At 45.7% G+C, this 14,009-nt stretch overlaps 1 protein-coding gene across 5 annotated transcripts in view; it reads left to right on the top strand.

Annotated features, from left to right (window-relative positions):
• The window catches only part of LOC128695144 (uncharacterized), a 137,856-nt gene that overhangs the window by 121,643 nt on the left and 2,204 nt on the right, over positions 1 to 14,009 (top strand). For all 5 annotated transcript variants that reach the window (XM_070091375.1, XM_070091377.1, XM_070091378.1 and 2 more), the window contains one exon: positions 13,113 to 13,264. In XM_070091375.1, the coding sequence (XP_069947476.1) occupies positions 13,113 to 13,264 (152 nt within the window). The remainder of the gene's footprint in view (positions 1 to 13,112; positions 13,265 to 14,009) is intronic.

Here is a 14,009-nt window from a genome sequence, read left to right on the forward strand (position 1 = left end):
GTAGTGGTGGTGGTGAAGTAGCAAGACAGGTAGTAGTGGTGGTGGTGAAGTAGCGAGACAGGTAGTAGTGGTGGTGGTGAAGTAGCGAGACAGGTAGTAGTGGTGGTGGTGAAGTAGCGAGACAGTGGTGGTGGTGAAGTAGCGAGACAGGTAGTGGTGGTGGTGAAGTAGCGAGACAGGTAGTAGTGGTGGTGGTGAAGTAGACATTAGGTAGCGAGACAGGTAGTGGTGGTGGTGAAGTAGCGAGACAGGTAGTAGGTAGTAGTGGTGGTGGTGAAGTAGCGAGACAGGACAGGTAGTAGTGGTGGTGGTGAAGTAGCGAGACAGGTAGTAGTGGTGGTAGTGAAGTAGCGAGACAGGTAGTAGTGGTGGTGGTGAAGGAGCGAGACAGGTAGTAGTGGTGGTGGTGAAGTAGCGAGACAGAGACAGGTAGTAGTGGTGGTGGTGAAGTAGCGAGACAGGTAGTAGTGGTGGTGGTGAAGTAGCGAGACAGTTAGTAGTGGTGGTGGTGAAGTAGCGAGACAGGTAGTAGTGGTGGTGGTGAAGGAGCGAGACAGACATTAGTGGTGGTGGTGAAGTAGCGAGACAGGTAGTAGTGGTGGTGGTGAAGTAGCGAGACAGGCAGTAGTGGTGGTGGTGAAGTAGCGAGACAGGCAGTAGTGGTGGTGGTGAAGTAGCGAGACAGGCAGTAGTGGTGGTGGTGAAGTAGCGAGACAGGCAGTAGTGGTGGTGGTGAAGTAGCGAGACAGGCAGTAGTGGTGGTGGTGAAGTAGCGAGACAGGCAGTAGTGGTGGTGGTGAAGTAGCGAGACAGGCAGTAGTGGTGGTGGTGAAGTAGCGAGACAGGCAGTAGTGGTGGTGGTGAAGTAGCGAGACAGGCAGTAGTGGTGGTGGTGAAGTAGCGAGACAGGCAGTAGTGGTGGTGGTGAAGTAGCGAGACAGGCAGTAGTGGTGGTGGTGAAGTAGCGAGACAGGCAGTAGTGGTGGTGGTGAAGTAGCGAGACAGGCAGTAGTGGTGGTGGTGAAGTAGCGAGACAGGTAGTAGTGGTGGTGGTGAAGTAGCGAGACAGGTAGTAGTGGTGGTGGTGAAGTAGCGAGACAGGTAGTAGTGGTGGTGGTGAAGTAGCGAGACAGGCAGTAGTGGTGGTGGTGAAGTAGCGAGACAGGTAGTAGTGGTGGTGGTGAAGTAGCGAGACAGGTAGTAGTGGTGGTGGTGAAGTAGCGAGACAGGCAGTAGTGGTGGTGGTGAAGTAGCGAGACAGGTAGTAGTGGTGGTGGTGAAGTAGCGAGACAGGTAGTAGTGGTGGTGGTGAAGTAGCGAGACAGGCAGTAGTGGTGGTGGTGAAGTAGCGAGACAGGTAGTAGTGGTGGTGGTGAAGTAGCGAGACAGGTAGTAGTGGTGGTGGTGAAGTAGCGAGACAGGTAGTAGTGGTGGTGGTGAAGTAGCGAGACAGGTAGTAGTGGTGGTGGTGAAGTAGCGAGACAGGTAGTAGTGGTGGTGGTGAAGTAGCGAGACAGGTAGTAGTGGTGGTGGTGAAGTAGCGAGACAGGTAGTAGTGGTGGTGGTGAAGTAGCGAGACAGGTAGTAGTGGTGGTGGTGAAGTAGCGAGACAGGTAGCAGTGGTGGTGGTGAAGTAGCGAGACAGGTAGCAGTGGTGGTGGTGAAGTAGCGAGACAGGTAGTAGTGGTGGTGGTGAAGTAGCGAGACAGGTAGTAGTGGTGGTGGTGAAGTAGCGAGACAGGCAGTAGTGGTGGTGGTGAAGTAGCGAGACAGGTAGCAGTGGTGGTGGTGAAGTAGCGAGACAGGTAGTAGTGGTGGTGGTGAAGTAGCGAGACAGGCAGTAGTGGTGGTGGTGAAGTAGCGAGACAGGTAGTAGTGGTGGTGGTGAAGTAGCGAGACAGGTAGCAGTGGTGGTGGTGAAGTAGCGAGACAGGCAGTAGTGGTGGTGGTGAAGTAGCGAGACAGGCAGTAGTGGTGGTGGTGAAGTAGCGAGACAGGCAGTAGTGGTGGTGGTGAAGTAGCGAGACAGGCAGTAGTGGTGGTGGTGAAGTAGCGAGACAGGCAGTAGTGGTGGTTTTGAAGTAGCGAGACAGGCAGTAGTGGTGGTGGTGAAGTAGCGAGACAGGTAGTAGTGGTGGTGGTGAAGTAGCGAGACAGGCAGTAGTGGTGGTGGTGAAGTAGCGAGACAGGCAGTAGTGGTGGTGGTGAAGTAGCGAGACAGGCAGTAGTGGTGGTGGTGAAGTAGCGAGACAGGCAGTAGTGGTGGTGGTGAAGTAGCGAGACAGGCAGTAGTGGTGGTGGTGAAGTAGCGAGACAGGTAGTAGTGGTGGTGGTGAAGTAGCGAGACAGGCAGTAGTGGTGGTGGTGAAGTAGCGAGACAGGCAGTAGTGGTGGTGGTGAAGTAGCGAGACAGGTAGTAGTGGTGGTGGTGAAGTAGCGAGACAGGTAGTAGTGGTGGTGGTGAAGTAGCGAGACAGGCAGTAGTGGTGGTGGTGAAGTAGCGAGACAGGTAGTAGTGGTGGTGGTGAAGTAGCGAGACAGGTAGTAGTGGTGGTGGTGAAGTAGCGAGACAGGCAGTAGTGGTGGTGGTGAAGTAGCGAGACAGGCAGTAGTGGTGGTGGTGAAGTAGCGAGACAGGTAGTAGTGGTGGTGGTGAAGTAGCGAGACAGGTAGTAGTGGTGGTGGTGAAGTAGCGAGACAGGCAGTAGTGGTGGTGGTGAAGTAGCGAGACAGGTAGTAGTGGTGGTGGTGAAGTAGCGAGACAGGCAGTAGTGGTGGTGGTGAAGTAGCGAGACAGGTAGTAGTGGTGGTGGTGAAGTAGCGAGACAGGTAGTAGTGGTGGTGGTGAAGTAGCGAGACAGGTAGTAGTGGTGGTGGTGAAGTAGCGAGACAGGTAGTAGTGGTGGTGGTGAAGTAGCGAGACAGACATTAGTGGTGGTGGTGAAGTAGCGAGACAGGTAGTAGTGGTGGTGGTGAAGTAGCGAGACAGGTAGTAGTGGTGGTGGTGAAGTAGCGAGACAGACATTAGTGGTGGTGAAGTAGCGAGACAGGTAGTAGTGGTGGTGGTGAAGTAGCGAGACAGGTAGTAGTGGTGGTGGTGAAGTAGCGAGACAGACATTAGTGGTGGTAGTGAAGTAGCGAGACAGATAGTAGTGGTGGTGGTGAAGTAGCGAGACAGGTAGTAGTGGTGGTGGTGAAGTAGCGAGACAGATAGTAGTGGTGGTGGTGAAGTAGCGAGACAGGTAGCAGTGGTGGTGGTGAAGTAGCGAGACAGGTAGTAGTGGTGGTGGTGAAGTAGCGAGACAGGTAGTAGTGGTGGTGGTGAAGTAGCGAGACAGATAGTAGTGGTGGTGGTGAAGTAGCGAGACAGGTAGTAGTGGTGGTGGTGAAGTAGCGAGACAGGTAGTAGTGGTGGTGGTGAAGTAGCGAGACAGACATTAGTGGTGGTAGTGAAGTAGCGAGACAGGTAGTAGTGGTGGTGGTGAAGTAGCGAGACAGGTAGCAGTGGTGGTGGTGAAGTAGCGAGACAGGTAGTAGTGGTGGTGGTGAAGTAGCGAGACAGGTAGTAGTGGTGGTGGTGAAGTAGCGAGACAGATAGTAGTGGTGGTGGTGAAGTAGCGAGACAGGTAGTAGTAGTGGTGGTGAAGTAGCGAGACAGGTAGTAGTGGTGGTGGTGAAGTAGCGAGACAGATAGTAGTGGTGGTGGTGAAGTAGCGAGACAGGTAGTAGTGGTGGTGGTGAAGTAGCGAGACAGGTAGTAGTGGTGGTGGTGAAGTAGCGAGACAGGTAGTAGTGGTGGTGGTGAAGTAGCGAGACAGATAGTAGTGGTGGTGGTGAAGTAGCGAGACAGATAGTAGTGGTGGTGGTGAAGTAGCGAGACAGGTAGTAGTGGTGGTGGTGAAGTAGCGAGACAGGTAGTAGTGGTGGTGGTGAAGTAGCGAGACAGACATTAGTGGTGGTGGTGAAGTAGCGAGACAGGTAGTAGTGGTGGTGGTGAAGTAGCGAGACAGACATTAGTGGTGGTAGTGAAGTAGCGAGACAGATAGTAGTGGTGGTGGTGAAGTAGCGAGACAGGTAGTAGTGGTGGTGGTGAAGTAGCGAGACAGGTAGTAGTGGTGGTGGTGAAGTAGCGAGACAGGTAGTAGTGGTGGTGGTGAAGTAGCGAGACAGGTAGTAGTGGTGGTGGTGAAGTAGCGAGACAGGTAGTAGTGGTGGTGGTGAAGTAGCGAGACAGGTAGTAGTGGTGGTGGTGAAGTAGCGAGACAGGTAGTAGTGGTGGTGGTGAAGTAGCGAGACAGGTAGTAGTGGTGGTGGTGAAGTAGCGAGACAGGTAGTAGTGGTGGTGGTGAAGTAGCGAGACAGGTAGTAGTGGTGGTGGTGAAGTAGCGAGACAGGTAGTAGTGGTGGTGGTGAAGTAGCGAGACAGGTAGTAGTGGTGGTGGTGAAGTAGCGAGACAGGTAGTAGTGGTGGTGGTGAAGTAGCGAGACAGATAGTAGTGGTGGTGGTGAAGTAGCGAGACAGGTAGTAGTGGTGGTGGTGAAGTAGCGAGACAGGTAGTAGTGGTGGTGGTGAAGTAGCGAGACAGGTAGTAGTGGTGGTGGTGAAGTAGCGAGACAGGCAGTAGTGGTGGTGGTGAAGTAGCGAGACAGGCAGTAGTGGTGGTGGTGAAGTAGCGAGACAGGTAGTAGTGGTGGTGGTGAAGTAGCGAGACAGGCAGTAGTGGTGGTGGTGAAGTAGCGAGACAGGCAGTAGTGGTGGTGGTGAAGTAGCGAGACAGGTAGTAGTGGTGGTGGTGAAGTAGCGAGACAGGTAGTAGTGGTGGTGGTGAAGTAGCGAGACAGATAGTAGTGGTGGTGGTGAAGTAGCGAGACAGGTAGTAGTGGTGGTGGTGAAGTAGCGAGACAGGTAGTAGTGGTGGTGGTGAAGTAGCGAGACAGGTAGTAGTGGTGGTGGTGAAGTAGCGAGACAGGTAGTAGTGGTGGTGGTGAAGTAGCGAGACAGATAGTAGTGGTGGTGGTGAAGTAGCGAGACAGGTAGTAGTGGTGGTGGTGAAGTAGCGAGACAGGTAGTAGTGGTGGTGGTGAAGTAGCGAGACAGGCAGTAGTGGTGGTGGTGAAGTAGCGAGACAGGTAGTAGTGGTGGTGGTGAAGTAGCGAGACAGGTAGTAGTGGTGGTGGTGAAGTAGCGAGACAGGTAGTAGTGGTGGTGGTGAAGTAGCGAGACAGGTAGTAGTGGTGGTGGTGAAGTAGCGAGACAGGCAGTAGTGGTGGTGGTAAGAGTGATTGTTGTGGCGAAGGTGAGAGACAAAAAGTTGTAATTGTCTCCATCAGTAGAAGCTTAGATTATTGTTTAAATAAAGGAGTGACAAGAATCACATCTGAATTTCTACACGTGCACACACACACACACACACACACACACACACACACACACACACACACACACACACACACACACACACACACACACACACACACACACACACACACTACACCGACATAAAAATAAACTCAAGGAGTGAGCGGAGGAGAGACAGAGAAGTACAGACACTGGACCTATGGCGCAGTTGGAAGTTAAAGACGGAGATGAACCTCAGGGATGTGAGGAAATTTTCCTTCAGCCTCAGATTGGTCAGTAAGTGGAATAAGTTGGATGAAGAGGTGGTGAAAGCAGACTCCATACACACCTTTAAGGAAAGGTATGACAAGGCTCTTAGAGCATTGAGGGAATGGACCAAGTAGTAACCAGCGAAGAGATGGGGTCAGGAGCTGCCACTCGACCCCTTCAACCTCAGATACGTGAGTACACACACACACACATACACACACACACACACACACACACACACACACACACACACACACACACACACACACACACACACACACACACAGGGAGGCAACAACGAGTCATGGTACGTAATGATGTATCACAGTGGGCACCTGTGACGAGCGGGGTCCCACAGGGGTCGGTCCTAGGACCAGTGCTATTTTTGGTATATGTGAACGACATGACGGAAGGGTTAGACTCAGAAGTGTCCCTGTTTGCAGATGATGTGAAGTTAATGAGGAGAATTAAATCTGATGAGGACCAGGCAGGACTTCAAAGAGACCTGGACAGACTGGACACCTGGTCCAGCAAATGGCTTCTCGAATTTAATCCTGCCAAATGCAAAGTCATGAAGATAGGGGAAGGGCACAGAAGACCACAGACAGAGTATAGGCTAGGTGGCCAAAGACTGCAAACCTCACTCAAGGAGAAAGATCTTGGGGTGAGTATAACACCGAGCATGTCTCCGGAAGCACACATCAATCAGATAACTGCTGCAGCATATGGGCGCCTGGCAAACCTGAGAACAGCATTCCGATACCTTAGTAAGGAATCATTCAAGACACTGTACACCGTGTATGTCAGGCCCATACTGGAGTATGCAGCACCTGTTTGGAACCCGCACTTGATAAAGCACGTCAAGAAACTAGAGAAAGTACAAAGGTTTGCGACAAGGTTAGTTCCAGAGCTAAGGGGAATGTCCTATGAAGAAAGATTAAGGGAAATCGGCCTGACGACACTGGAGGACAGGAGGGTCAGGGGAGACATGATAACCGACATAAAAATAAACTCAAGGAGTGAGCGGAGGAGAGACCGAGAAGTACAGACACTGGACCTATGGCGCAGTTGGAAGTTAAAGACGGAGATGAACCTCAGGGATGTGAGGAAATTTTCCTTCAGCCTCAGATTGGTCAGTAAGTGGAATAAGTTGGATGAAGAGGTGGTGAAAGCAGACTCCATACACACCTTTAAGGAAAGGTATGACAAGGCTCTTAGAGCATTGAGGGAATGGACCAAGTAGTAACCAGCGAAGAGATGGGGTCAGGAGCTGCCACTCGACCCCTTCAACCTCAGATACGTGAGTACACACACACACACACACACACACACACACACACACACACACACACACACACACACACACACACACACACACACACACACACACAGTGATGTAGTGGAGGTAGGATACATACATAGCTTTAAGAAGAGATACTCATGGAGCAGGGAGAGTGGACCTAGTAGCGACCAACGAAGAGGCTGGGCCAGGAGCTGTGAATCGACCCCTGCAACCACAAATAGATGAGTACAAATAGGCGAGTAAACACACACACTGGCGGGGCCAGGAGCTATGACCCGACCCCTGTAATCACAATTAGATGAGTACATGATATTGGTCGCTAGAAATGGTTCTTAGGAACCTCAAGGTTATGTTCATAATTGCATTTGATTTATGGCAAGAATATTTTGAGGAACTTTTAAATGTTGAGGAAGAAAGGGAAGCGGTAATTTCATGCACTGGCCAGGGAGGTATACCATCTTTTAGGAGTGAAGAAGAGCAGAATGTAAGTGTGGTGGAGGTACGTGAGACATTACGTAGAATGAAAGGGGTTAAAGCAGCTGGAACTGATGGGATCATGACAGAAATGTTAAAAGCAGGGGGGGATATAGTGTTGGAGTGGTTGGTACTTTTGTTTAATAAATGTATGAAAGAGGGGAAGGTACCTAGTGATTGGCGGAGAGCATGTATAGTCCCTTTATATAAAGGGAAGGGGGACAAAAGAGATTGTAAAAATTATAGAGGAATAAGTTTACTGAGTATACCAGGAAAAGTATACGGTAGGGTTATAATTGAAAGAATTAGAGGTAAGACAGAATGTAGGATTGCAGATGAGCAAGGAGGTTTCAGAGTGGGTAGGGGATGTGTAGATCAAGTGTTTACATTGAAGCACATTTGTGAACAGTATTTAGATAAAGGTAGGGAAGTTTTTATTGCATTTATGGATTTAGAAAAGGCATATGATAGAGTGGATAGAGGAGCAATGTGGCAGATGTTGCAAGTATATGGAATAGGTGGTAAGTTACTAAATGCTGTAAAGAGCTTTTATGAGGATAGTGAGGCTCAGGTTAGGGTATGTAGAAGAGAGGGAGAATACTTCCCAGTAAAAGTAGGTCTTAGACAGGGATGTGTAATGTCACCATGGTTGTTTAATATATTTATAGATGGGGTTGTAAAAGAAGTAAATGCTAGGGTGTTCGGGAGAGGGGTGGGATTAAATTATGGGGAATCAAATTCAAAATGGGAATTGACACAGTTACTTTTTGCTGATGATACTGTGCTTATGGGAGATTCTAAAGAAAAATTGCAAAGGTTAGTGGATGAGTTTGAGAATGTGTGTAAAGGTAGAAAGTTGAAAGTGAACATAGAAAAGAGTAAGGTGATGAGGGTATCAAATGATTTAGATAAAGAAAAATTGGATATCAAATTGGGGAGGAGGAGTATGGAAGAAGTGAATGTTTTCAGATACTTGGGAGTTGAAGTGTCGGCGGATGGATTTATGAAGGATGAGGTTAATCATAGAATTGATGAGGGAAAAAAGGTGAGTGGTGCGTTGAGGTATATGTGGAGTCAAAAAACGTTATCTGTGGAGGCAAAGAAGGGAATGTATGAAAGTATAATAGTACCAACACTCTTATATGGATGTGAAGCTTGGGTGGTAAATGCAGCAGCGAGGAGACGGTTGGAGGCAGTGGAGATGTCCTGTCTAAGGGCAATGTGTGGTGTAAATATTATGCAGAAAATTCGGAGTGTGGAAATTAGGAGAAGGTGTGGAGTTAATAAAAGCATTAGTCAGAGGGCAGAAGAGGGGTTGTTGAGGTGGTTTGGTCATTTAGAGAGAATGGATCAAAGTAGAATGACATGGAAAGCATATAAATCTGTAGGGGAAGGAAAGAGGGGTAGGGGTCGTCCTCGAAAGGGTTGGAAAGACGGGGTAAAGGAGGTTTTGTGGGCGAGGGGCTTGGACTTCCAGCAAGCGTGCATGAGCGTGTTAGATAGGAGTGAATGGAGACGAATGATACTTGGGACCTGACGATCTGTTGGAGTGTGAGCAGGGTAATATTTAGTGAAGGGATTCAGGGAAACCGGTTATTTTCATATAGTCGGACTTGAGTCCTGGAAATGGGAAGTACAATGCCTGCACTTTAAAGGAGGGGTTTGGGATATTGGCAGTTTGGAGGGATATGTTGTGTATCTTTATATGTGTATGCTTCTAAGCTGTTGTATTCTGAGCACCTCTGCAAAAGCAGTGATAATGTGTGAGTGTGGTGAAAGTGTTGAATGATGATGAAAGTATTTTCTTTTTGGGGATTTTCTTTCTTTTTTTGGGTCACCCTGCCTCGGTGGGAGACGACCAACTTGTTGAAAAAAAAAAAAAAAAAAAAAATCTATCTATCTATATATATATATATATATATATATATGTATATATATATATATATATATGTATATATATATATATATTTATGTATATATATAATATATATATATCTATTATATATATATATATATAAAAAAATATATATATATATATATATATATATGAAAATTTATTAATAGATAGAATACATTTACAGGAAACACAAACATGAATACAATGGTACAATATGTTAAAGATTATGGATTTCCTCCAGCTCCTCCGAAGCCGGACGCGAGTCAAGTATGCAGCAAGCTTTTTCCCTCTGGATGGCCACACTGAGGTGCTGGAACATGAAAGTGGCTGCCCTTGGGTCCCTGGTGGTGTCGATGAGTCTGGAACCCAATTCTTTAAGGAAACTTGTGGTATTTTTTTCCATGATCCCAAGGTCTCTGATCCTGCTGGGACAAATTGATACTGTTGGCTTATGCCCCTGTACTTTCCGAGCTTGTACTCCTCCCTGTGGTCAGCAGCTCCTCCCTGTCGCCCCACACTGTGATGGATGTAGGTGTCAGCCAGTGTGGACACACAGGTATAGTCCCATGCTAAGAGCTTGCCATTCTTCCAAGGATATGGTGATCCCGTCGGGGCTGTTTGCTGGGTTGTGGGTATTGTTGGCTGCTAGTGATCGGGGCTCCCTCTCGGCTGGGCATCCAGTTGTAGCAAGGGTTCTCTTTATGATGTCATATATATATATATATATATATATATATATATATATATATATATATATATATATATATATATATATATATATATATATATATATATATATATATGACAGAGCTTAATCTACACTGTTGTTTACACTGAGAGCTGTAAACTTTAGCTGTTAACTTTAACCCTTATTTTAGGTATTAAACATGCCCATGCACTCTGCCCCAGGGCCAGACTCATGGAACTCCGTGTTCATCAAGAACTGCAAGAAGCCCCTATCACGAGCCTTTTCCATCCTATGGAGAGGGAGCATGGACACGGGGGTTGTCCCACAGTTACTAAAAACAACAGACATAGCCCCACTCCACAAAGGGGGCAGTAAAGCAACAGCAAAGAACTACAGACCGATAGCACTAACATCCCATATCATAAAAATCTTTGAAAGGGTCCTAAGAAGCAAGATCACCACCCATCTAGAAACCCATCAGTTACACAACCCAGGGCAACATGGGTTTAGAACAGGTCACTCCTGTCTGTCTCAACTATTGGATCACTACGACAAGGTCCTAAATGCACTAGAAGATAAATAGAATGCTGATGTAATATATACAGACTTTGCAAAAGCCTTCGACAAGTGTGACCATGGCGTAATAGCGCACAAAATGCGTGCTAAAGGAATAACAGGAAAAGTCGGTCGATGGATCTATAATTTCCTCACTAACAGAACACAGAGAGTAGTCGTCAACAGAGTAAAGTCCGAGGCAGCTACGGTGAAAAGCTCTGTTCCACAAGGCACAGTACTCGCTCCCATCTTGTTCCTCATCCTCATATCCGACATAGACAAGGATGTCAGCCACAGCACCGTGTCTTCCTTTGCAGATGACACCCGAATCTGCATGACAGTGTCTTCCATTGCAGACACTGCAAGGCTCCAGGCGGACTTCAACCAAATCTTTCAGTGGGCTGCAGAAAACAATATGAAGTTCAACGATGAGAAATTTCAATTACTCAGATATGGTAAACACGAGGAAATTAAATCTTCATCAGAGTACAAAACAAATTCTGGCCACAAAATAGAGCGAAAAACCAACGTCAAAGACCTGGGAGTGATCATGTCAGAGGATCTCACCTTCAAGGACCATAACATTGTATCAGTCGCATCTGCTAGAAAAATGACAGGATGGATAATGAGAACCTTCAAAACTAGGGAGGCCAAGCCCATGATGACACTCTTCAGGTCACTTGTTCTATCTAGGCTGGAATATTGCTGCACACTAACAGCACCTTTCAAGGCAGGTGAAATTGCTGACCTAGAAAATGTACAGAGAAGCTTCACGGCGCGCATAACGGAGATAAAACACCTCAATTACTGGGAGCGCTTGAGGTTCCTGAACCTGTATTCCCTGGAACGCAGGCGGGAGAGATACATGATTATATACACCTGGAAAATCCTAGAGGGACTAGTACCAAACTTGCACACGAAAATCACTCACTACGAAAGCAAAAGACTTGGCAGACGATGCAACATCCCCTCAATGAAAAGCAGGGGTGTCACTAGCACGTTAAGAGACCATACAATAAGTGTCAGGGGCCCGAGACTGTTCAACTGCCTCCCAGCATACATAAGGGGGATTACCAACAGACCCCTAGCAGTCTTCAAGCTGGCACTGGACAAGCACCTAAAGTCGGTTCCTGACCAGCCGGGCTGTGGCTCGTACGTTGGTTTGCGTGCAGCCAGCAGCAACAGCCTGGTTGATCAGGCTCTGATCCACCAGGAGGCCTGGTCACAGACCGGGCCGCGGGGGCGTTGACCCCCGGAACTCTCTCCAGGTAAACTCCAGGTAATTCTTGACTGGTGATGTAATGGTTACACCACCAGTTAAGAATAGTTTAATACCTAAAATAACAATTTGAATAACTATTTGAATAGTGATAAGCTCCTAACTCATTTAACTAAGCAATTATAAACTACACTTCAACTACTCTGACTTCATTAATGAGGTGAGCTTAAAGATGTCGTCAGGAGACTGGAGGATCATTAACACGTACAGCACAGCACGGCAGTTTTCAGAAGCTGCAATTGTGTGAATGTTTTCTAGTATTTATGGGTGAACTATAATGTTTTCCATTATTTCCAGGTGTTAATTTATTAATTTCCGTCGATGAATCATCAAACTACCTAATTTGACGTGTTTGCTGGAGGCTGCAGGTTTTTAACACATCACTTATGAACAATAGGTATAAGGAAAAATCATTATTTCCACTAGTGCCGGGATCAAACCTGAGTCTCTTGGTTGTGAGCCAAAGGTTCAGCTACTTGAAACATAAACCACTTGTTTATAAATCCTTGTATGAATTTTGCTTCCAGTGCCATTATTCAGGTCATTCTATTTCTCTTCCACATTTAATGATGAATATATATATATATATATATATATATATATATATATATATATATATATATATATATATATATATATATATATATATATATATATATATATATATATATACCTGAATGTTTGAATGTTTAAGGTCCAGTTATGCTCTCATGTTCTTACTTTATTACTAGTAAATAAACTATCTTTGTCTGCCTTATTTATGCCCTATTTATTTTTCCAGAGATAGAAATCCTAGTTGTTGCTGTTTGATAGGTTTGTTCTTCACCTCCATAACTCTATAATCTAAAGATTACAAAGACACATAATGGATCCAGAGACTAAACTTCAATGTTTTTTGTTAGATAAGTAAATTGCAGTAGCTTTCACATTTTTTTTATATCTCATTCCTCTCCATTAAGATTTTAAACTGAAGTCATTTCTTTGAACTTTTTCGATTTTCGTTTTTACCTCATTTATGTGGCCTAAAGTGGGTCACATAAATGAGGTAAAGAGTGTCTTAAACGTGTCTTTGTCAATATTTATAAATGTCACTTTTGCTCACCCTATGTTATTGATGTTATTTCGTTATGTGTTCTTCAGGGAATAATAGGTCTGAGGTATTAGTTGTTGTCAGTGTTTTTCTCTAAATACTTTTGTTTTTGTGAGTGAGAGGCTGCGTATCATCGCTGGTAATATAATTAGCCTGTTAATATGATAGTATTTCCACCGCTGATAAAGTAGTAATTAAGCTTGTGTTTGTGTGAACAGGTTCCCATCATCGCGAGCGATGTGTGTGAGTCAGTGTATGAGGACTACTATATTACTTCTAACATGTTCTGTGCTGGGTACCGTAAGGGTCGCATTGACTCCTGTGCAGGGGACTCTGGGGGTCCTCTCCTGTGTCACCGCTACGGCAAATGGTGAGAAAATTTTACCTTACCCCTCCCGCTAAGTTGTTCTCAGTACTGTGTATATGTCCTCGCTAAATCTGGCTGTCCTTTAAATTTTCTATTCAATCATAATAATCTACCATTCTTAAAACGTTCATCATTTTTAAAAAATCCCACACGTGGTTTTAAGAAAACCATCACAGTTTTAAAAAGAAGAAGTGAAGGAAGAGAAGAAAGGGAGTATTTAGTCACTTTTAAAGTATTAATATTTAAGATAAAAAATAGTAATGCTAGTAAAAATTTTGCCCCTTGTTCCAGGGTGATATTCTGTGTAGATAGATATGTATGTAAAGAAAAGACACAGACTCCAGAAAAAAGCTTTTGTTAGGACATTGTTTTAATGTATGTATAGTTTTATCGAGGCATTCCCTCAAGGGAGGTTTCTTGATGCTAATGAGAGGCTCTTGACGTAAGGAATTGGATCTGTGCTCCAATTCCTTGATTCCAGCCTGAATGTCTTCCATTCCTCAGGTGCTGTATGACTCCTGTGGGTTTAACGCTTCCCCCTACCATTGTAATTAAAAAAAAATAATAATTTATCAAGGTATTCTACATTTCTCTACTGAACAAAAAATTGTCTAAAATAAAAGCTTTCTCTGTAAGGTGGGTATTTTCTTCAATCTTCTCGGCAGTAAGCTATTTAGATCAAATTATGTAAGTGTTGCTCGTCCTTCTGAAGTAACTAGAGAGACACCAGCAATTTTGAGATACGTAT

The sequence above is a fragment of the Cherax quadricarinatus genome, chromosome 35 (assembly GCF_038502225.1).
Source record: "Cherax quadricarinatus isolate ZL_2023a chromosome 35, ASM3850222v1, whole genome shotgun sequence".
Taxonomy (NCBI): Eukaryota; Metazoa; Arthropoda; class Malacostraca; order Decapoda; family Parastacidae; genus Cherax; species Cherax quadricarinatus.